This window comes from Neopsephotus bourkii, unplaced genomic scaffold (assembly GCF_033783945.1).
Source record: "Neopsephotus bourkii isolate Nb327-2 ecotype Australia unplaced genomic scaffold, CSIRO-AGI_Nbou_v1 NB_973, whole genome shotgun sequence".
Lineage (NCBI taxonomy): Eukaryota > Metazoa > Chordata > Aves > Psittaciformes > Psittacidae > Neopsephotus > Neopsephotus bourkii.
Genome location: NW_026901467.1, coordinates 786,963 through 811,055, shown reverse-complemented (window position 1 = coordinate 811,055; position 24,093 = coordinate 786,963). Strand labels below are relative to the sequence as shown.

Here is a 24,093-nt window from a genome sequence, read left to right as displayed (position 1 = left end):
CAACATTTCTTCATCAGGGACTGTAGCAATAGGACAAGGGTTTAAACTGAAACAGGGGTCATTTAGATTAGATATAGGGAAGCAGTTCTTCCCTGTGAGGATGCTGAGGCGCTGGCACAGGGTGCCCAGAGAAGCTGTGGCTGCCCCATCCCTGGCAGTGTTCAAGGCCGGGTTGGACACAGAGACACAGGGGCTTGGGAACAACCTGATCTAGTGGAAGGTGTCCCTGCTCATGGCAGGGGATTGGAACTGGATGAGCTCTAAGCTCCCTTCCAGCACAGTCTCTGATTCTATGATTTTGAGTTTCGAGGGCCCGTGTTAGTTGCCCGCTGCTTGTGTTGAAAGCGCTCCAGCAGCCCTACCTCTGGTGGAGGCCACAGGGCTCGGTTACCACAGCACTGGCACACGGTGAAGCAAAACCACCTTTAAACTCCACAAGGAGGAGGAGGCGTTTTCTGTGGCCGGGCAGCACGGCAACAACAGAGCCAAGTCCCCTTCTGGCAGCGGGGGGAAGGGGGAGACACTCCAGAGCTCTCCAGCCTCCCTGCCGCGGGTTTCATGTGACCGAGGCCATGCTTAGGAACGGGCAAAGGAAAGGCGAAAAGGAAACCGCCTCTGGAGGGGGCGGCGGGGGGGCCTGCGTGGGGTTGGCGGGAACACCCCGCTCCCCGCCGCCGCCGGGCTGTGGGGCGGAGCGTGCGTGAGCGGCGGGGCGCTGGGAGCCGTTACCCGCCCCCACGTGGCCAACCGGGCGGAGCAGGCGGCGGTAGTGGCGGCGCAGTCCGGTGGAGTAGTCGCCGCTTGCTCCCCTCCTCTCCTCGCTCCGGTACTACGAGCTCCGCCTGCTCCGTCTCCGCCCCCCGGCCTGCCCGGGGGTGGTGGGGGGAACCTCCTCGCTGAGGACCGCCCCCCTCCCCTCCTTCTCCGGCGCGGCACCCACCCCCTGGCTCCGGCGGGGACTATGCGGAGATGGTCGTCGTGACCCGAGGCAGAAACAAAGAGTCGCCGCCGCTTAAGCCTGGCCAGCAGCAGCAGTCGCCGGGCGCTAGCCCCAGGGGCGGCCGTGGGCGCCCGCCGCACTCTCCCGGCCGGCAGGTCCCCGGCGGGGCCCGCGCCATGCGGAAGGGAGGCGGCGGCCGGCGGGGAGCCAGGGGCGACCCCCAGAGACCCTGCCGGGAGGGGCCCGCGGCGGAGGGGCTGCGGGACGTGCTGGGCCGCGGGCCGCTGAGGCTGCTGCGCGGCTGCAGAGACCGGCTCGGAGGTGAGGTGCGGGGTGAGGGGGGAGAGCCGCCCCCTTTGCCCCTGCTGGGCCGGGAGGGCAGCCTTTCTGCAAGGGGGAAGTGGGATGAGGGTCGGTCTTGCCTCCCTGCGCTCTTTCCGGGTGTCAGTAGACTTGTCCGGCACGGCGCGGAAGCCTCCGTGGTACGGAGTGGCTTCTCTCTACTGACTGGGGAAGGGGAGCGGCGGGACAGCGGCTCGTGGACACTGAGAGCGGCCATCCCCGTAGCCTCACGCCGCCTGCCTTCGGCGGGGTTGTGTCCGGCACGGCCGGGGGCAGCGGCTGGCGGTCGGCTGCTCTCCCGCCTTCCCCGGGCCCGTCCTCCAGCCTGTCACAACGGGAGGAGGTTAAAGCTGACAAGTCCCGCACCGGTATCGGAGGCGAGGGATAGGAAAAGGGCTTGTTTTGACACTTTAAGCATCCTTTGGGAGAGCAGTAAGCAACCCTCCCTCCGGTTTGTTTCTTGTTTAGAAGGGTGACTTTCCGTTTGAGCGAATTTGTCAATAGCATACCTATGTAGGAATTATCCCCTGAGAACTCGTTTTGACAAAGTTATTTCAGGACTTAAAAGCCTGATGATTTGAGTAGTCACCTTAATAGTCTATCTGTGATGTTCGAAGCTTTTATGTGTAGTTACTAACTTGCTGCATGAAACTTCTTGCAGTGTTTTTGAAGTCTAGTCAAGCTTTTTAAACAGAAAGTTGATGCTGCGGAGTTTGAGCAGTTTTCCTTTTAGAGGCTGTTCTTAATTGGTGCTTAAGGTATTTGTTTTCTTTTGGCAGTATTTGTGGATGACAGGAAGGCCTCCATCGTAAAAGCTGATAGCAAGATATGGCTCACTTTCCTTTTAGGTAAGTAGAAGGAAAACATTTGGGGGGGGGGGGAATACTGTTCTTTTTACCTTTCTTACTCTGGAGTTATAAAATGTATCAAAATGTATTTCGAAATACAACTCTGAAAACTAAAAGTGCATTGCTTGCATTGAAAAGGGACAGAAAACTTCTTACCTCGTAACTTTTGTAAAACTGTTATTGTAGGAGCTGGTGTGGTATTGGAACATTCGTAGGAAAGTAATTGTTCAGGTATTTATGGATCTCTCCTATCTAGTTATTAATTTCTAAGATTTGTAAAAAAAGGAAGCAACTCAATAAGTCATGTAATCAATATGTTTTGGAAGGGTTATGGGTAGGAGAACAAAGAACAGCAGGGGGTTGTATAGTCTGATGTTATTTCAAGAGTGAATAACAAAACAGCTAATAACCAAAGTCTTGGAAAAAGCACCAAAAAAAAATCTGCAAAATTAAATAAGAAATACATTCCTAAAATTAATAAATGTTAAATAGTAATTGTCAGATGTACCGTGAGTATACTCTGAAACCATTCTATTAGAAGACTGTCAGGGTATTCCAAAGATGCTGGTACTATTAATCACACCACCAGTAGTCCTTGTTGCCAGAGGGAGTTTCTTCAGTTTGATGAATTACATTGCAAAGCAGTAGCAGGGGAACAACCCTCGGTTTACAAACTAATTGATGATTAAACTGTTCCTGAATTGCTTTGCTTACCTTTGTTTATTCAGTGTTTCCTACACTAGTAGTTACTTAAATGATTCAGAAACATTAAACTGATGGTCAGAATTGAAAAATGCTTTCCTGTGATTGAAATCAGAGAGCTTTATCATTTCTGCAGTTGGAATTTGGCTGTGAAACCCAGATAACCAATTAAATACTTCAGGGAGCACTTTATATTTTTAATAGGAGTAAACCCTTAATAGCAAAGTATGTAACAGCATGCAGTATTGGCAGTAGCAAAGAACGTACCTATGCTAAATATGAAACAAGGGCCTTTGGTTTTAGTGTTGTTTAAATTTTTGCTGTTTTGCTGAAGCTTTAAGGTCCAGATTTTATTTTTTTGTAATGACCATTGAATTGAGGCCTTATTCTTGAAGACATCCTTTCTAGATTCTACAGAATCTTGCAGTGAAACGTCTTGACTAAGCTGCAAAAGTAGTCGATGCTTGCACATGCCTCATTGTTCCCTCATATAGTTCTGCTGTATTCCTACCTAGTCACTTTGGGGATACTTGCAAAGCTCAAGTTTCTGGCATGTTTCACATCCTGTTGTTTTACGGTGTGTCAGAATTTGTTGTTCTCTTGGTAAATGAGTTCTATATATTATGGCTTCATTCTTCTGTATTTAATTTCCAGAATTAGAATGCTTTTAATATGCCATTCATATTACTTTTGTTAGAATAGAACACAGGTGAAAATAGGAAATCTGATGAAATAAACTATCAGGTTTTACATAATAGCCCTAATCTGCAAAATTCTGATCGTACACTTTGCTTCTAGGGATTCTTAGGTTGGGTGAGAAAATGGCATCTGCAAATTCAAGTACATAGTAGCTGTCTAAATCTCTGTAGCGATAGGACTCTAGTATTCCTCTCCTTCATTCCCTCCCCAGTAAGGATATTAATGAGATTGAAGGATAGTAATTTTAGAGAGCTGATTTGCATGTTTTCCATCAGAATCTAGCTTAATGTAAGTCTGGATGCAGTCTGTTTGAAAATGCTGATTTGGGCACATAGTGGAAGTCTATGAATTAAGTGCATTGTCTCTTGAAATGCGAGTAATTGCATGAATTGCTGTGTGATTATAATAGGTCTTGGTTTTATGCTTATAATAGAGTGATATTGTGAAGTTTTATACAAATGTGTATGAAATCCTCCAAAAATAATTGTGTAAGTATTGACACTTAATGCATTGACTTTAAATAAAACATTTACTGAGGGGAAGAATCAGATTTAAATATAATGTTTTCTCTGTGATACAAGTGGTATGTTTGAATCTGAACTGTAATTTCCATATTAATAGATCAGTTATTTGCAACAATAAAATACTGCATATTTGGCTTATTTGGAACCACATGAATTTGAGATCATGAACAGTACAGCCAGTTAATGTGCATTTATTTTGACGTGTATTCTTAACTAACACATAATCTGTCTTAAAATGGATATTTTTTTATAGTTGGGGTGTGTGTATGTGTAAATGTATTTCAGCATCTAATCTGGTTGAAAATCTTAGAAATGTTGCCAAGAAATGAAATAATGCCTTGTGCAAATGTGTAACTCAGTAAGTACTAAGAAAGGTATGGATGGCTCTGCTGCTTTCCATACAATTACTGCAAAACACGTTTGTTTCTGGAATATGGTTTGCTGTGTTGCTGATGTAGCTAAATGGGCGTACCTTGAATTCCAGATCATATCTGTATTTGCTTTTCTAAAAAATGAGTTTGCAGTTCTCCATGAGAACTAAGGGAAATGTCCTTAGCATAAAAAAAAAAAAAAATCCAAACTCCTGAAACTTTCCTAAGACATTAAATTCCACTTAAAGTGAACTAAACTGAGCAATCCTTTTGTGATTTATTTTTATTCTAGAAAGCATATGTAAGAATGTAAAGTTCTAAATGAAAGCTTATGGTACTCATTTTGTAACTGAAATTCAGGCTTCTCTTTGAGAAAACAACTTTGGTGGCCAACGCGGAGCTGAAAAACTCGTAAGGAAGTTTCAGTGTAGTATTCTCCAACCTCAGCTACTATATATGAAGCATGTAACTTAAGGGAAACCTTGACTCGTAGAGGCAGGTAGTTTAGAGCTTGTTTTTGGTTTTTTTGGTGTTTTGGTTTGGTTTTTTTTTTCCCCTTTAGGTAATTCTGTTTTGGTTTTTTTTCTCTTCCTCTCCTCCTCCCATCTTGCCCAGTTTCACTTCACACATCTTTGTGTACAAAACTTCAGTGTTAAAATTGAGGTTCATAATGCATCATGCAACATTTACGACCTGCGGTGACAATGATGACAGGTATTGCCAGCAGCAGCATTGTGGTGACAATAAATCCTATCAGCAGTAGCACTTCCATGCTCTGTTGCAGGGAAAAGTGGTTTGGAGGTATACATTGGCACATGAAGTATACCTTCAGTGTACTCCTCTTCCACATAATTTTAATGGGTTTGCAGTTTTTTTCTTGTCCCTGCTGCTTTCCAGAAACAGGCAACCATATGCAAATACCATGCAGTCTGAACACACATCTGTGTTCGCTAACTCTGACTATACTCTGCATCCGTGTGCAGGCAGCTGATGTATGTTTTACTTCTGTGCAAGCACCTTGACCCATCCTGTACCATCAGGGTGGCTGATGCTGTGTGTACTGATCAGCACCGTGAAGAGTGACGCAGTGCTCAGCACCTTTGTGGCACATGCTGGGTGTAAGGATGGTTGTCCCTTCCACTTCCTCTGCTCCGTATAGCCTGTGTGAATAAGAGTGGTCGTTAACCATAAAGTTTCTCTTGGATTGAAGGCAACAAGTCTAACTGACCTTTCTATGACGCACGCCACTGCGTGCTTAGAGAGCAACCAAGACGTCTTCCGAGAAAGAGCAATGTGGTCCTTCTCAATGCCTGCCCTTTGTAGAATCACAGACTGATTTGGGTTGGAAGGGACCTTAAAGCCCAGCCAGTTCCAACCCCCTGCCATCAGCAGGGACATCTTCCACTAGAGCAGGTTGCTCCAAGCCCCATCCAACCTGGCCTTGAACACTGCCAGGGATGGGCAGCCACAGCTTTTCTGGACACCCTGTGCCAGCGCCTCAGCACCATCACAGGGAAGAATTTTTCCTTAATGTCTAACCGGAATCTCCCCTCTGTCAATTCAAAGCCATTTCCCCTTGTCGTGTCAATACATGCCCTTCTGAAAAGTCCCTCTCCAGATTTCTTGTAGGCCTCTTTTTTATACTGGGAGACTGTTACCAGGTCTCCCTGAAGCTGTCTCTTCTCCAGGCTGGACAAGCTCAGCTCTTTCAGCCTGTCTCCATAGCAGAGGTGCTGTAGCCCTTGGAGCATCTTTGTGGCCTACTCTGGACTTGCTCGAGCAGGTCCACGTCCCTTTTGTGTTGAGGGCTGCAACACTCATGCTGCCTTTACTTCCATGGTGAGCTCTGGATGTGTTGCGAATACTGCCCAAGTAAAATTGAGTGGCTTCTGCTCTCTGCAGATCTTGTCATGCTCAAGAAAGAGACGTAGACTGTTTACCCACCACTTTATCATCATTTGACTTTTTCATTTGTCCCTAAGACTGCCTTCCTTGTTCTGTATTTGTGTGACAACAGCAATGATAGTCTCCAAATGGATAAATGGAATGTAACTGCATGCAGAGTCTTACCTTTTTAGCAATTATAGTCCCAATTAGATTTGTTTTGGTCGTTGTGGTCTGTTTGGATCTGTCAAATTTACAGGTCAATGTACTCTGTAAATTAAACTTTTATGAGCTCATTAGGAAAGAAAACTACAACCATGACAAACAAGGGCTCAGTCTGCTTTGTACAGAGTAGCCCAATGTAGGAATTCACTAATTCGCCACTTAAGGTGTGATGTTACTAACTCGCACTTTCTCTAATCTACAGCTCATATCTAGTAACTCCTAACTTGTTCACCTGTGAGCAAAACTGTTATGTAGCTGATGGTGGGGGAGCTTATCTTTCCTCTTCCATCATGGTGCAGAGGGGGGTCTCCTTGATCATACTGGGAAGCACAAAAGCCTCAACAGTCCAGCTGATGCTGGATCTGCTTTAAAAACTCTGTGTAAGCTGATGTATTTATGTCTTCTAGCTTTGAAGTTTGGTCTGTACCATTTCTGTGAGTGAACAGATTCTACAGAAATTTACAGACAATCAATATGTGAGCATTATGGCTGCAGGAGACAGCAAGCTGAAGATGTGATGGCTGCATAATGGCTGTTAGCCCTCTCTGGCCACCAGGTCCTGCCTATGTGTTTCTTCTGCTTTGACTTAGCAGCGCTGCTGCTAGTATACATCAGGCCTTAGTATGAGCTATGTGTTAGCCAAAATCTGAGCAGGAGCTGAGTGAACACTCAAAGTAGTGACTTCAGAGTGTAAAAAATATTCATGTTTGTTATTTGAGAAATAATTCAGTTTTGTTATTGGTAGCTGAAAGGGGTGTAGTAGATTCTGATGGATCAACTTGAGTGATGCATAGGTGGGAAGTATTGCCTATTGCTGAATACCATAAGCATAATTTCAGATTTTCAGAGAACTGGCCATGAATGTTAATTCAGATGTTCCTATTTTTCTCTTCCTCTTGAGGCTGAGTACCTTCTGTGCATCCCTGAAGTAATACTGTAATTACTTTAATGAACATGATTTTGTGTTCAGTTATTTAAATATTTGAGTAACTTGGCACCTTTTGTTTTCTTTACAGCTGCTTTTGCAGGAGTCCTACATTGGTAAGGTTAAATTTATTGCTTGAGAGTAATATGGTATTTTAAAATAACTAAAATATAATTTTGGCTCGTATTTATGCAAGCTTTTGGGGTAATACATATATTTAGATCTTTCCTCTCAAAACTGTTTTCTTCAAGATGAATAATTCTGCTCTTGTGAAAGATTTCTTAAGTCTGTTCAGTGAAGAGCAAAGCCTACTTTCCAGGTGGAAAATTGTTGCTTAGCTATACAAATTCAGGTGCATTTCCACCTCACAGACTTTTTTTAGTCTCAGCGGATTTTGAAAGTCTTATTTAGATTCTGCTTTAATTTCTTGGTTTTACATCATCTTCTCTTTAACCTCTTCAGAAAAGTCTAGCCAATATTTTCTTTATGTACAGAAGAATGGCCTTTCAACTACTTTTTGTCAATGCAATCTTTGTGTTTCAGGTTCCCCCCTAATCCTCACTTATCTATTTTTTGTAGTATACACTTGAAGTAGAATGGCTTCCATAGTGGGTTTCCCCAGCTGCTTTTGCAGAGATAAAAAGTAACAGCTTCTGCCACCCTGTTTTTTTTTTCCTAGCTCAAAAAGAACTATTGATTTTTAGTAGATTGTTTCTTGCAAATTCCTGTTCAAAGGCAGAGTCATGTGCAGTGCTCTGTTTCTTTTTCCATCCTTTCTGAAGGTGAAGCTCCTCTTTGCAAATTTTGCCACCAAAATGATTTGCATTTTTCCTGGCTTCCCCCCCATACTTGCACCTTTATTTAAATAAAATTTTGTCTGTCAGCACATCTACACGTAGTGGCAGATAACTGTTAAAATACATGTCAAGAAAGATTTTTGGGGAGAAAAAGCATACAATACGTAACACTGTTATTTTCACCAGTTTTTAATCACTTCTTTTGTCAGGTATTTGAATTTTCTTTCCTAATATGTAGACTTTATAGTTTTAATAGCATTAAACTTTTGATCCTTCAGTTAAAATAAATTAAGAGTGTTATGACTAATTTCAGAGTAGAATTTTATAATTGCTCTATGGGTTCATATCTTTTCCATTTAAAATAATCTGAATGGAGGAGAATGTTCGTATAATATATGAGTAAAATGAAACGTTTGCTCTTCATTGAATGTTTTGCCAGTTGCTCCTTGGTATTGCTGACTTAGTAAAGGTTCGAAACCTCTATATTCAGTTTTAACTATTATTATTTTTTAACAGGTATCACATAACAACTCTTTTTGAAAATGACCGTCATTTTTCTCACCTCTCAACGCTAGAAAGAGAAATGGCTTTTCGCACGGAAATGGTTAGATTATGCTTCAAAAAAAATATAGTGATTGGAAAACTTCTGTCTATAATCTTGTGATGTTGGGCTTCCCAAAATTTCTTAATACCATCTGGATAATATATACCATCAATATATTTATACTGATGTCTTGCAACTAAGGTGCTTTACACTTTTACATGCAGAACATTTGTGTGTCTTGCAGCTGATTGCTATGAATATATCTCTTCACAATTCACTTCAAGTATAATTAGAAAATATGATTGTAGAGGACCTAAAATACAAAGCTGCAAGTATCTTAGAGCTTACTTTCACTTATAGTCTTGTTCACGCATCTCTTTAAATATTAATTTTTGAAATGGATAGATGTTTGCATACATATGCACCTTTTGGCTGCTTTCATTTGGAGAATTATGAAATACTGTGCTAGTGCAGTTACCAGCACAAATGAGAGATCTCCAGACATACTATAAAAAGGTGAAAGGAAATCCACATTGCTTGTTTCAATGGCACTAATTGGAGAGATTTGAAAAAGTAGATAGGACAAAATGATTTGACTATTTGTTGTATTACAGAATTTCATTTAAAAACAAAGGGTTTATGTGGCAGTTACTTACGCAGAAGTGTTCTCTTTAATCCTAAATAATAATTCTGCTTTCCTGTAGGGTCTTTATTATTCCTACTTCAAGATCATTATTGAGGCACCATCGTTTTGGAATGGAGTACGGGCAATTATGAATGACAGGCTAACTGAGTATCCTTTAGTGATTAATACCTTACAAAGGTTCAATCTTTACCCAGAGGTGAGCTACATTTTAAAAAATGATACCTTCTGATAAATCTTTGGTTTCTTTAGATTTGCCTACAAGTTTGTAAGAAATGTTGCTCTGGAAAATGTGGTTGTAAAGATATAGTGACTGATGAAGTGTTACTTAAGTTAGGTTTAAAACAAGACAGTTACTTGATATGTTGTGATTGATTCTCAGACTGCAAGTATCAAATGTGAAAACTTTCCAGATCTCAGTATTTCATGCCCTAAAGTTACAATCCAGTTCTACAGTTTTTGTTGTCTTTTGTTCTTTTCACTGAAAGCAAGTGTGTTGCTGACACTGCATAATTCAGGAAATACAACACATAAGGTATCAGTAGTATGTGACAATAATGCCTGTAGTGATACAGGTACTGAGAGGTTATTTCAGCGTGCATATTATGTAAGACAATGAAGTAGCACATCATAGTTCACTCTGGCCCTAAAATCCATGAATGGTAATAGTTTACTTCTGTGTTGCAGAAGAAAATCCTCTGTCGAAGACTGCTGGCTTTATATGTACTTGATGTTAGACTTATTACCTCGTTAGCTTAGGTTCCTACTTTGTTGGGGTTTTTTGTCACTAAAAAGAACATGTTTTTAATTACAGGAATGTCTGTTTTCTTTTCTCTTACGGTTTTGCCACTGTTCTGCAAACCTTTTGAAAAGGGGTATCTCCTTTGGTTAATTACACATCTGTAACTGTGCATAAGCAGCATCAGAATCAAGGACTAATAATGGCTGTAATTGTTGGATTTTAGGATTTATACTCATTCTCCTGCTTTCTCTGAGTAGAGCTACTTTTGGAAGCTATGTGTGTAAGAGTTCTCAGCATGAATGTGTTTATACAACTTGCATGTAGTGGTTTAATTTGTCTCTTAATTCCTTGCTCTGGAAGAACTAAATGCTATAGATGAGAGCTTTTTGCTACCCTCTCACTGGTTTGTTTTTTTTTTTTTGTGTGTGTGTTTTTTTTTGTGGTTAGTTTCTGCTTTTTAACTCCAGAGGGACTGCAGTTCAGTTCTAGAAATGCAGTATTAGGAGCACATGCCTTACTTGAATGCTATGAATTTATTTTCTTTACCTCAGAAAGATTTATTGACTTCACCTGTAGTCTGACTTGCAAAAATAAAAGGTAACTGGTCAGATGAGCTTGCTTTTAGAGACTCATCAGTATCACTGTGAAAGATGACTAAGTAAATTGGATGATGAAATCAAAACAAGAGCAATCAGATACAGTGGCTGACATTCTGTAAGAATGGTAGGTAGATTATTGTGCACAATGTGCAGGCTTGTCCATTCATTCATGATTTTCTAGGATCATACTGGCTCATAGAACTTGATGATAAGGTATGAATTCATTCATCTCTGCCTATGTGGGCAAGCAAAGCGGGCATATAGTCTCCTCTGCTCCATACAGTAATTTACTGCTCGATGCCTTCCTGTAAATTTTTTTAAGTGTATTTCTTGAGTACTTTGTTTCCACGTAGCTACATCTATAAAACTGTCAATAGGTGCAACTTGGTCTTTGAAGTATGTTCTCCAAATTTATCTAGCGTTACTTATAATGGAGTTGAGTGGTGGGAAGATTCATGTGGATTTATTTGCTGGCAGTGAATTTTTTCCTTCTGATACTCAGTATCCAGTCATGTTTTCGCAAAGTATTAATTTCCTATTTGATACCTTAGGATCTTCCCAACTTTTTTTTTTTCTTTCAGCACAGTAGTAGAATTAAGGCTGAATTTTAATAAAATGTTTGTTTAGTGGATTTCAGAATTAATATAATCAAAATTAGCCTTGGAATCCAGTTGCTAACCATGATGTTAAACCCATAAAAAGAAGTAGAACAATTCACTTGCAAGTACAGTTAGTAGTAGACATGAAAACTTCAAGAGAAAGAAAAAGGTAAAGTGACTCTATAACAATCACTACATCACCTGGGTAAATTATAAATATAATCAGTAAAAAAAAAAAATCTGTCAAAATCAACATGTCAGTCTTTGTAATTGTACAATATTGTAGTACCAGTAGAGTCTTGATTTTCCAAGTATTTGCTGCATAGTCAGGCTGTTTCTGTAGCTGTGGTGTTTTCATCAGTCATCCTTGATGCAAAAGGGTAGAGAGATAATGTGCTGATCTCTGTGGTGGAGAGATAATATGTCAGGTTTGCTTCCTGGATGTTCACTGTTATGGAGCAGTTTATGTTTTTGTGTGTAGCGTTGATGATGAAAATTGGAATCTGAATGATGCGCGTTGCAAAGACCGGTGTAGTTGGCATTAAAGTGCTTAATCAAAGGCACCTAATAAAAGGGGTTGACTTTGGTGTTCTTATACACCAGAAGAGTGGCCCGGCCCACAGAGACCTTGTTCTGAGACCCAGTCTTTTGTTTTCCAAGTTTTGCATTCACTGCCTCATCTGGTACAGGACAGTAGAAATTCCAAAAATGCTATTGTGCTGTAATTGACCTAGCAATTTTGTACTGCTTACTGATTCACTTGCATTTGTAATGCCCATGTGAACTGCTCCATGGGAAGTAGCTTTGGGCAAAAAATATCTTGCATGAAGTACCTAACCTGGTACTTTTGTAAGGAGTATTCATATGTAGTAACATCTGCAGCAGACACAAGCACTTGTGACATAAAAAGGTTAAGTTGATAAATAAGTAGGTTATTTTAGTGCAACATTGGTTCATTCCAAAACGTTTAAGCAAGTGTTTTATGTGCTTAGGGTAATGTCAGCTTCAGGGCTGGTGATGCAAATATGTTAGACAGATGTCTCTGAGCTGCCATATGCATTCTGTTGGCAGTGTACAAACCACTTTCAGGTGATAGGAGAAAAGATGTGGATTTGGTTCCCCCAGCCCTGTTGTTGCCCATCTGGAGATGGGGCAAATGTCAAGTTCATTTATGTGTGCATACTTAGTCAGAAGTGCCAGGGCACACGCATTCAGAAAGCCTGCAGGAATTCAATGTATTGTACTTTGCAGGACACAATATTGAGGCAGGAAGCCTTAGTCTATAAGTATGTAGTTATATGTTAAATCTGTAAGATTTACATTGTGAGAGTGTAAAGTCCACAGACAAAGTAAGCCATGATGATTGGAACCTTGGTATTAATCATAGAATAGAATCATAGAATAGTTAGGGTTGGAGAGGACCTTAGGATCATCAGGTTCCAACCCCCCTGCCATGGGCAGGGACCCCTCACACCAAACCATGGCACCCAAGACTGCCCAACCTGGACCTGAATACTGCCGGGGTGGAGCATTCACAGCTGCTTTGGGCAACCCATTCTAGTGCCTCACCACCGTTACAGTAAAGAACTTTCTTATATCCAATCTAAACTTCCCCTGTTTAAGTTTTAACCCGTTACCCCTTGTCCTATCACTACAGTCCCTAATGAAGAGTCCCTCTCCAGCATCCCTGTAGGCCCCCTTCAGATACTGGAAGGCTGCTATGAGGTCTCCACGCAGCCTTCTCTTCTCCAGGCTGAACAGCCCCAACTTTCTCAGCCTGTCTTCATACAGGAGGTGCTTCAGTCCCCTGATCATCCTCATGGCCCTCCTCTGGACTTGTTCCAGCAGTTCCATGTCCTTTTTATGATGAGGACACCAGAACTTTACACAATAATGAATTTATAGAATCACAGAGCAGTTGAGGTTGCGGAATGGATGTCTGGATATCTAGTCACAACGCTCTTCAGAGTGAAATGGAGCAGGTTTCTCAGGGCTGTCTCTGCCTGTTCCAATGTTTGATCATCCTCAAAATAAGAAACATTTTTCCTACGTATAAGTGGAATTTTCTGTATTTCAATTTATCATCATCTCTTGTCAAAAATCTCTCAGTTATCCTTACTCTATGGCCTCCTTTCTTGGGCAGCCCAGAATGAAACTCAGCACTGGAAATACAGTCTTAGCAGTGCTGAGTGGAGGGGAAGGATTGCCTCTCTTGTCCTGGTGATACACAGTTGAGAATACATTTGTTTTTCTTTGCAACAAGGGCTTATTGCAGGCTCAAGTACAGATTGCCCACCAGAAGTCATAGGTCCTTTCCTGCAACACTGGTTTGTGGCTGGTCAGCTCCAGTCTGTAGCGGTGCGTGATATTGTTCCTTCCCACTGCAGGTCTTTGCATTTCCCTTTCATGAGATTCCTGTTGACCCACTTCTCTAGCTTGTTGAGGTCACTCTGAATGGCAGCAAAAGCATCAATCTCTCCTTCTGATTTTGTATCATGCACACACTTACTGAAGATGTTCTCTTGTGCCATCATCAAATCTTAAGGCATAGAACGAAATTGGCACCAGATTAAAGAAACCAAAACCCAAACATAAACCATCCACAGCTGTCCCCTCAGCTACCAAGACAGTCATCTCAGAAAGTTATGAAATTGGGCAGGTGTGATTTCCCCTTTACAAATCCATGTTGACTGCTTCTAATCAGGTTGTTTGGGTTTTTTTATCCTTAGTATGTTCAGAAGTGGTTTCCAGGACTGTTTATTCCATCATATTTTCAGAGGTCAAGGTGTAATTCCCTATGTTTTCCTTCTGAAGAATGAAGTGACATGAAGAGTTTTATTAATTGTATGGGGAAAAGAAAGAGGGAATCATCCTTCTTGTACGTGTTTTTTGTGACACAGGGCCGAGACAGCTAATACTGCAGCGGTGAAACCTATTTTCAGCCTAGGAACCCCTGGGTTATAACTTTCAAAGCAGTTCAACTGAAATGGCCACATTACTCATTTATGAACTCTATAAAGTCAGTTAAATCCTGACAGCATAGCTTGGTAATGTTAGCTAGTGACTGCTGTGAGATGAGTCATCATTTTTTTGTGTATAAAATGCTGATGTTTTCTGTGTCGGATGTTGAGATTTAATTTGGGGTTTGTTATAAAAACATAAAAACCTTTGCATGGAAAAAAATGGAAATGCTGTCTTACATTGCATCTGGAAGCCCTTTCTAATACATGCTTAAATTTAACCTATCATAGTTTATCTGAGTAAAAACCCTGAAGTCTTCATCCATTATATTCTTGCCAGGTGGAAAAAAAAATAATGGATTTTAATGGATTTAATTTGGCCAACTGTCCTCTGTCAACAAAATCTGAGATTTTAATATCTGATAAACAGAAGATGGTATTGAAATATATAATTTTTTCAAATATTGCAGTTTGATGCATGGAATTATTTCTATTCTAAAGCAGGCAGAATTTTAGTCTATTAATGAACACTTGGTTTATGTCAGATGTGTTTAGGAAATTATGGTCAAAAAAAGCAAAGTAGTTGAGAAATTCTGGGTTTAAAAAGAATCCTGGGTGACGGCCATTTGTCATGGGAGGTTACCTTGAGCACTGAGTTGATCTCAGTTCCTTTTCAGCAGCTTCAAATCCTGTTTTCCACCCAGGTGGTCCTCGCCAGCTGGTACCGTATCTACACTGCCATTATGGATTTCCTTGGTGTACCTACAAAGATGTGTTGGACTGTAAACAGAGGAAAAGGGCTTAGTCCTGTTGAAAGCTGTGAGGGTGAGTTGTGTTTTATTCTAGCTTCTTCTGGAAGCATATAGTAGTGGCTTGATGTATTTCAGAAGTAATAAATGTTCCTGTGTCTTTATCACTGACATGTTTTCATTTGGCTAAGCCTGTGTTTTCGGCAGGTTCCCAGCAAAAGTGAGAAGTATGAAAAAAAGATACTTTGAAGAGCACTAGGGGTGAAAATGTGGGCTTTGTATATTAGATAGCTCCTCCTACCTAGGTTGAATTGGCTGTACTGTACTTCAAAACTTCGCGTTTGTAGTCTGAGCCTTTGTAATGTTGGAAGTGTTATAAAAATAAGATCTCCTAATGGTAATTGGAGGCCACTATACCTGTGTTAAATTTTTGTAGCTTTTGTAGAATCCCCAGTGCATTCTGAGTTCCTACATTCCAAAATCTTACTCTTTGTATTTCTTCCTCTAAGTACAACTTGAGAAGTGGGGAGGATGGGGAAACCAGTAACAACCAGACTCCTTTTTGGAGAAATCTTGTGTAGTGATTCTGCTGGGAAGAATCCTCTTCCTCTTGTTACCTGCTATTCAGCATAAGAATTCCAGTCGTATACCTTGATTATTTTTTAATTTTTTTTTTTATATCAAAGCTTGCATACTGCCATTTTTTTTGTGGTGTGTTGGGTTTTGTTTTCCCACATTTAAAGTATTGGCTTGTCAAGTAAGTATTATGTGATAAAAGTACCATGTTGAGAGGCACTTTTGAGATGTTCTACAGTCAGTTAAAGCTGAGTGATAGATGGTAGCTTGTAAAGTAATTTCATTTTATCATTTAAAATGTCTTTGTGTGCCGACAAGTTAGTGTTTTTCCTTTGACAAAGGCTATAAGAACTTTCTTCACAGCTTGACATAAATGGAAATAGTGAATCATTCAGAGCAATAAATAGTGAATATAACTTTTCATTCCTGTTTTCTGTAAAAACAAACCCAAACCAACAAAACTGCCAAGTATTGAGACTACCATGTTTGATGAGCATAACATCATCTTTCTTTAGAGAACTATCTTGCTGTATTTCCAGCAATGGTGAATACTAATTTCTACATACAAAACTATGAAGTTTTACTACCTTCTTTAGAGTGAATAAGGCTTTTTGTGCTGTACTGCTGAAATGATTAGAGCCAGGAGGGTATACAGAAATAATGGGAAAGAGAGTAACAAAAGCCTGAACACAGAAGTGAATGAATAAATTGAAAGATGTCCTTTACTGGAAAATCTCTTGGCTTCTAATGAAACAAAGTAAAGAGCATTGGATGTGATTTGCTGTCTTCTTTCTGTAGATGTATTAAGGTAATATACTGTGTGTTGTATTATACCGATTGTATGGTGGTTTATAAGCAATGTAATCTTTCCTCTCTGTTTAACAACATATATTAACTGTTTGTTTGTTAGGGTTGGGAGACCCTGCTTCCTTCTATGTTGCTATGATTTTTCTTTTGAATGGATTAATGATGTCGCTGTTCTTCATATACGGTACATACCTCAGGTAAGGCAGTTGAGACATATTTAGTTGGTGCTGTAGTTTTTTTTACATGGAATTTGAACAACTGAATGCTGAAATATTTTTACGGGATACTGCTTATTTGTTGGTACAGTAGTGGTGCTTTTTATTACATACACATTGCAACTAAAAAGATTACTGCAACAGAAAAGCTTTTTGCTTAAAATGATGGTGGTAAATCTCAGTGTGGTGCTATCTCATTGATACCACCAGGTTGTGGATAAATCAAAATGTTGTATGGGTTTTGTAATGGCTTTTGACATGCTTCTATTCTTAAAATTATCAGTGCAGGTAATCTTTTAAAGAAGTTTGGATGGCAGTATGTTTTTAACCAAAATTGGAGTTTTCCCAGTGCTTTGCGTGAAGTCATATTGCATGTCTTTCAACTCTAACTTAAGTGCGAAGGCAAAATATCTTTTAAGATGGTGCATTCTTTTGGAGATACGTACACAATTCCTTTTTTCTATGAATTTCTGTTTTCAGTATCCTTAAATTTCAGGAACTGTAATATGCTTTCATACAAAAATAGACTCTCCATTCGGCAGAAAACTGGAAGTGGCAGTTTTTTTCTGCTTACCTCTGTTTTAATTTGTCAGTTTTGCAAAACAGTGAAAGACTGCTACGTTTTCCTCTGAGAGATGTGATTGTTTTTCTCCCTTATTCCCTGGCTTTGCTGTCTTTATTTATTGTTTTTTTTTCCTGCTCTCCCTAAAGTTTGTGCTCATAGTTCATATAAAGAATGTGCAGGGCAGGAGCTGACAGTGAAAAGGGGAATTTGCTTAGTACAACTATTAGGTGTTTGTGGGTAAAGCATATATGTTTGTATTATTAAATACATTCCTATGTCTCATGTTTTGAGGAAGTAAATAAATTTCAAATATTCATATAATTAACATGTCATTTTTCTCTTAAAGGAAGTGTATGGAAACCCATATTTTATATGGTAATGTCATTGAAAAATTAGTAAGGTCTTAATTTCTCAGTACTTTATCAGTACTTGGCCAGTGTTGAATATAAATAGCTATCAAGTATTGATAGCAATTGAGATTTTAACATAAATGATTTGCAGTATAGATCTGTAGTCAAGATAACTAGGATATGCATGCAGTTCTTCCAGTGTGTAAACCACTGGCTTTCTGGGGTTATGACAATTAACAAGTGACTCTGAAGTTTCCTGCAGATAGGATTTTGATCTTATTTATTTATTTGTTCTGATGAATATTCATAGTTGGATACCAGATCAAGATGAATGCTTAGTCACTAAGGTTCCTCTTAGTCAAAGGAAAGACAGAACATTTACTTTTTTCCGTAAGGTGTGAAAAGTAAAATAACTGAATCTGAAGTAATTCCATTCTACTACACTGGAGTAGGTAATTTTGCGAACCGGCATAAGTCTTCTTCATAAAGCTGATTTGTTTCTGCAATGCATTTTGAAAGGCTTTTCATGGCCTGACTTACTTGATGGTGGTAAACCATCCTCTGATATTTCTCTTTATTTCCGAACTCATTAGCAGCTATCATTTCAAGTTTACATAATTGTGGGATAGGTTTGTTGTTGGGTTTTTTTTTCTTTTTTTTTCTTTTTTATATATATTCATAGAATGTGTGATCTTTTTGTTACAGCCTGTGTTTGCTTTTAGCCCTTTTGCAACTTTGACTAGTGATGGAAGGTGGTAGGAGAGTTTCTTGTCATTCTTTTCTAAGCTAGCATGTGTTCTCACATCTGTGCTCACTGTACTCCATAATGAGCTTGTGGAAAGAGTTACACTAGCAGAAAGCTAGGTGCTTTTGTAGGACTACTTCTTTGTTGTAGAACTTAACCAATTTCCCCACAAGCTTAGAAGATTGCCAGATACAGTATGTCCCTGCCCTAGCACTCTGTGTATGGTCTATGGTTATGAAATGCACTTTAAAATCTGACATAGTGCAAGTTAGTCTCAAGCTCTGAAGCATTCTTTGTTAAGATAACTGAAGCAATATGGTGAGAACTCAAGCCATTTTTTATTATTTTTTTTATGGGCAAAATAATGGCATTTGAATGATAGGTACTTTTTGCAGTTGTAAGATTCTGCCTCCCCCCCAACCTTCCCTGCCCCTCTATTCTGGTAGTCAGGGGACAAAATACTTAAGCAGATTGTCAAATACTGTGTCTGGAGAAAATTTCCTATATTTCCTTCTGACAGTACTTCTCCAATATTTTGTTTCTTGCGTGTTTATCAACAACGAATTACAGCATTTCCCCAGATGACTTTAAGCTCCAGTTTACTGTACAGAGGGACTGAAAGACCAGCTCTTTCATTATTCCAGAGGTCACTCTTACTGCACAAAGCATAACTGTTTTCACTTCTTTTAAGAATACTATGTATTAAACTTGGACTATTCTCTGTTAAACATGGGGCAAGTAGGTTCCAACTGAAGGGCATGGACTTCACCATTTGTAGCATGGTGTGGGAGTTTCAGTGGAAACAGTTACCTTTATACTGCTGTAGAAAGGCATAACTACTGTCTCATGTAAGGGGTAGCATTGCACTGTTAGAAGACAACCGGTCTGACTAAACACTATACATAACCCTCTGTGAAACAGGCTCCATTCACTTCCCTTTCTGGAAAAGATACCGGCGAGGTTCATTTGCCTGTTGTGTGCTTTACATTTGCTGATCTTTTCTCATGTGACAAAACAGTGATTCCTTATAAAGGCTGCTATCTCTGAAGCACTCATAATACAAACAAGACCTTTGTATTCTGGGCTTCACGGTTTTATCACAATATTAACCTTTACCATGGACGTTGAATTTTGTTTCTGGTTTGGGGTGCTTGGGTTTGTTTTTTTTTCCCTATTTTTTTAGTTTGTTTTGTTTCTGAGACTAACATATTTAAAAACAAGCTCATTCTTTTAGTCATTTTGGGCTTCAGTGTGGATGCTTTTAAAATCCCTGAAATGAAAGCTTTGCGTTGCATGATGTGCAAGAATGCACAGTTCTTAGAGATTGTTTAGCACACAGTTGGTATCTTTAACCTACAGGTTTTGCACCCAGAACTCACTGATTCTGTTTAATCTGTGTACTGGTGATAGGTGAAGGATCTGGAAGGATCTGAGGGTTATTTGTATATGCTGTCATTCATAGTAGTAGTGCACCTGTTCTTTAACAAAATGTTCTTTCTATCAGAGGACATGAGTAAATACATATCTAATCAGATAAACAGGTACCTTACCTAAGGCTGTCTTGTGGTGAGGTGTATCTATGTAATATCTTTGGTTTTAGTGGTGACTCCATGGTGCTAATTATTCAGCAGGTGAATTTGATTGCTTCAGAAACATTTAAAAATCCTCAGGGGCTTAAAAAACTTTCTCATGTTAACATCACAGTGTCTCACGTAAGAGTTAAATCGTATCTTTTGTTGACGGTGTCATGAATTAATTAAATATGTTTTTGAACATATTTGATTTGATTAAGTTAACATAGTCTTGGATACAGACCAAAATTCCGTCTTGGTCTGAGCATGTAAATTTCAAAGTTTTCTGCAAGGGAAGAAATACTCCATTTATACTGCCTGGTTTTTAGGAAAAAAAAAAAAAAAAGAGGAAAGTTTGGCACTTTCAAGTCCAAGCTCTGGGTGCAGCAGATGAAGCACAAGTTGTAATGATTTAAAGCAAAGTTAGTGGGGAATGGAATAACTATTTTCAAAATTATTGACATTAAAATTGCTGTTCTGCAGAAAAGAGCTGATGATCTGCTCTGAAATGAACGTTATCTTGCTAACTGGTATTTTCATATTGTATATATTGCTTTCCCTTGATGCTTGAAAGCATCCCTCCCAGTAGACTTAGCTGTACGTAAGTGTTGCTTCATGTTTTCTCTGTTCTTTCCACAGTGGGAGCCGTCTAGGAGGCCTTGTTACTGTGGCATGTTTCTTTTTCAACCATGGAGAGGTAGGTCTCCCTCTGCAACCACCACCTCCTTTCTTCTTTCCTTTAAGCTAATTCTCATTTCCTTAAAGATAATGATGTTGGTTATTTGTTATAACCCAAAACTGTATAGCACATGAGTGCTGACACACACACAAGCAAAAGGGCAAATAAATACAGTACTGGTATATTATAGCCAGGATACACAGCATTTAGAAACTGTATATATATATAGAAAGAGAGAGAGAAAGAGAGAGAGAGAGAGAGAGAGAGAGAGAGAATTCCAGTGCTAAACTTCTTTAGTAAGCTGCATTACAGATAAAAACCAAACAGAACTATCATTTAAAACATCTCCCTGTGGCCCAGTCTCCCTGTCATGTCATTGTTTCATACTTTGGAAGAAAATTCACGCTTTTATTCTGATACACTTAAGCAGTGCTTCTGGGTTTTAATGTTAATTTTGTATATATAAATGTATATAAATATTTGTTCTATTTTATTTAACATGCAGCTGTAGTGTTAAGATTTTCTAGCTGGAAACGAGCTACCTTATGATTTTGCTAAGGGTTAAATTTATGATTTGTTTTCTTTACTGAGCTGAACTTGACAGAAGACTGAGTAGGAAGAATATGAAATTGCCCATAACAAAATCACAGATGCTTCTATTCATAGTGAACTTTGATAGTTTGCTTATGAAACAAAAATGTGTATGATGAAATAGCTATTTTAATTTTAAGTTTAATTTGAAATACGTTTCTCTAAATATCTTCCATCACTCAAGCATTTTATTTGTCAGGTCCAGACCAGCTAAATGTTACAGTTTCTACACTGTTTTTTTAGTGCTGTAAGAGGCTAAATACAAAGTTTTTGGGGGGTTTTCCATTCTTAATGGCATTCTGAAGTTAAGTGAATGTTTTGTCCTTTGCTAGGAAATACTGACTGAGTAGGCACTGTTTTGCCAAGCCTGTAAAGGTGATAAAATGTAACTTCAGGAAGGAGCAAGTTGAAAACTGCAAAGGTAGTGGTAGCAATAATGAAGGGAAGCATTTACTTCACAGGCAGTTCTCATCCATAGGAGACTGTAGGAGAGCTCATCTCTATGGATGACTTGGGGGAAAAACACAGTTAATGTGTGTATTTTGAAGAATGGCATGAAATTAGGTCTGCATAGCTCTATACAGATGGCATCTGGGCTTAGGTGGAGCTGAAGTAGGATGACACTGATTCAGGCTCAGCTGTATGGATTTCTGGAGAGCTATTACTCTTACAGAGCAATACTTACCTACTTACAGAGGTGCAGTGTCCGATTTCAGTTGGCTCTTTGCATTTGTACTGCAGTTAATGATCAGTTGTTTGATGTTGTGCATATTGAATTATGTTACTACGTGTACTTGTGGTCTGGCTTCATTGTGCATACTTGTTGAATCACATGAGGGGTATGCATGCACATGTGTTTATATAAGAAAGCTGTTTTATTTAACTCTTTCATTGTGGAAGTCATCTTGCGTGTGGTTCAGCAGCACATACAGTGATGCTCAGCCACTCGCTGAAAATTTGCTTTTGTTTTCTGGAAGGATAGGACTGAGCAACATGAGTAAGCCTGATCTGCAAGTCTAGGCATCTCGGATCTAATGCTGTGTAGAAGTGGTTAGCCTTCTGGCATCGAGCTAATGATCTTAAGGCAGTATGTGTTTATTTGTGTTGTGCTTGTGCTACTGTGTTTTAATGATTTCAAGCTTAGATGGAGCTGATGTATTTATACCTGCAGCAAAGTTCGTTTACAGCCTTGATAAATCATCCACAGATGATAGCCCATAGAAGAATGGGCTACATTAGTCAATCCACTTTTAAGGAAATGCTTCCTTTTTATGGTTTTATATGCTCATCATTTCTTTCCTGTCTTCATCTCCTCCAGTATTGAAAGATTCGGTAAATGAAATGTTGCTATAGTCTTGAAAAATAATCAAAAAGACTGCTTTAGAATAATCATCATTATATTTACTGCTAATGAAAATAATATTAAATAACCACATCTGTGCAGTCAGCCGGAGGCAGCATATTAGTATATATGTTTATGAAAGATTAATTTTAATGGTAATCTTGATGCAACTTTTACAGAGAGTGCTTTTAGACAGCAAGGACTGTGATTCATGTGATGAGCTTCTGCACTTTGCATTTATTTTACACTGTTCATTTAATGTATTTGTGAAATAGCAAGACAGTAAGGAAGGAATGGTATCATGTTGGTTCTAGTGACCTCCTAGGTAAAACAGCATTTTAAAAAGTGATTTTAAGATTGTAGCAAGTGAAGGAGAAGAAACATCCTGGCATCAATATTGTATAAGATTTCATAGATTCATTAGGGTTCATGTTAAGTTGAACGACTTTTTTTTTTTTTCTTGTAGTTGTAAAGAACCTATTTCTAATTGTTAGTACAAATCTTTTGCTAACCATTTCAAGCACATTTGTTTGTATGTCAGAGTTGTTCTGTAAAGTTGTAATTATGCTTTTGATGGTCAGTGCCATATGCAAGCACTTTTTACGTACAGCTGAATATAAACAATGAAGATAATAGTTATAGCTGAGCCATTTGCCATGAACCTCAAGAAATTAATGGAAAAAAAAAAAAGGCTTTTTAGTTGACTTCATTGTATTATGCTTTGCTGTATTAGGGTTAAAAAGCAAAGTATGCAAGTTAAGAGCTTAAGAGCTCTTTAAGAGCTCAATTTCATGTGTTAAATTCTACCTGCATACTTTTGGAGGGCAGCTTTGGATATTACACTTCCTGTGCTTTTATTAGTAGAAATGTGAAATATTTATAACCTATAATGAAGAGTATGTTGGTTTATACTTCCTCTCTCCACACACTTTCTCCGTCTAAGTGTGGCAAGTAACTGCCTGAATTTGGAGAATGGTTTTCATTTCTTGAGTGAGTTAGTTTCAGTAGAAGCAGGGACAAGCAGCTGCTGTTCTGGCTTTTTTCTTGGATGTTCTCTAGCTGCCACATTTAATTTTGGAACAGCAGTGATCTATTTTAATTAAACAGAGCATCAGAGACCTCAAGTCTGGAAGCCGCTTCCTTTTTCCTTCTCTTTTATGCTTCCTGGCTTGAGTTTTTTTTAAGTTTGTGAGCAAAATCTGATGTAGCTTGTGGGGTTTTTTTTTGTTTGATTTTTTTGTTTGTTTTTAATTGAAGTATCTGTGGTCCATCTTTCTGATATACAAATGCATTGTTTTATGGAAACGTAGCAGCAACTGTTATCATCTAACCCAGTTCTTACTTTTAGTGCACTCGTGTCATGTGGACTCCACCTCTTCGTGAAAGTTTCTCATACCCATTCCTTGTGCTTCAGATGTTGCTCTTGACCTATATCCTCAGGTACTTCTCAATTTATACGTAGCTCTTTACAGTTATTTAAAATGTTGAATGTAATAAGACATTTATTTAAATGCATTTATATAAGTGCCTCTGTGTGCTATAGCAATGATATTATTAAC

General features: G+C 39.2%; 1 protein-coding gene across 2 annotated transcripts in view; it reads left to right on the top strand.

Annotated features, from left to right (window-relative positions):
- The first annotated feature begins 646 nt into the window (after positions 1–646).
- The window catches only part of DPY19L1 (dpy-19 like C-mannosyltransferase 1), a 42,620-nt gene continuing 19,173 nt past the window's right edge, over positions 647–24,093 (top strand). The window contains exons 1-9 of one of the 2 annotated variants that reach the window (XM_061359408.1): positions 647–1,261; positions 2,062–2,130; positions 7,552–7,576; positions 8,774–8,861; positions 9,506–9,643; positions 15,049–15,169; positions 16,580–16,673; positions 20,562–20,619; positions 23,883–23,974. In XM_061359408.1, coding sequence (XP_061215392.1) covers positions 970–1,261; positions 2,062–2,130; positions 7,552–7,576; positions 8,774–8,861; positions 9,506–9,643; positions 15,049–15,169; positions 16,580–16,673; positions 20,562–20,619; positions 23,883–23,974 — 977 coding nt within the window. In that variant the 5' untranslated portion in view covers positions 647–969. Of the gene's footprint in view, positions 1,262–2,061; positions 2,131–7,551; positions 7,577–8,039; positions 8,104–8,773; positions 8,862–9,505; positions 9,644–15,048; positions 15,170–16,579; positions 16,674–20,561; positions 20,620–23,882; positions 23,975–24,093 lie in introns of those variants that run through there. The other variant, XM_061359409.1, reaches the window with a different exon arrangement.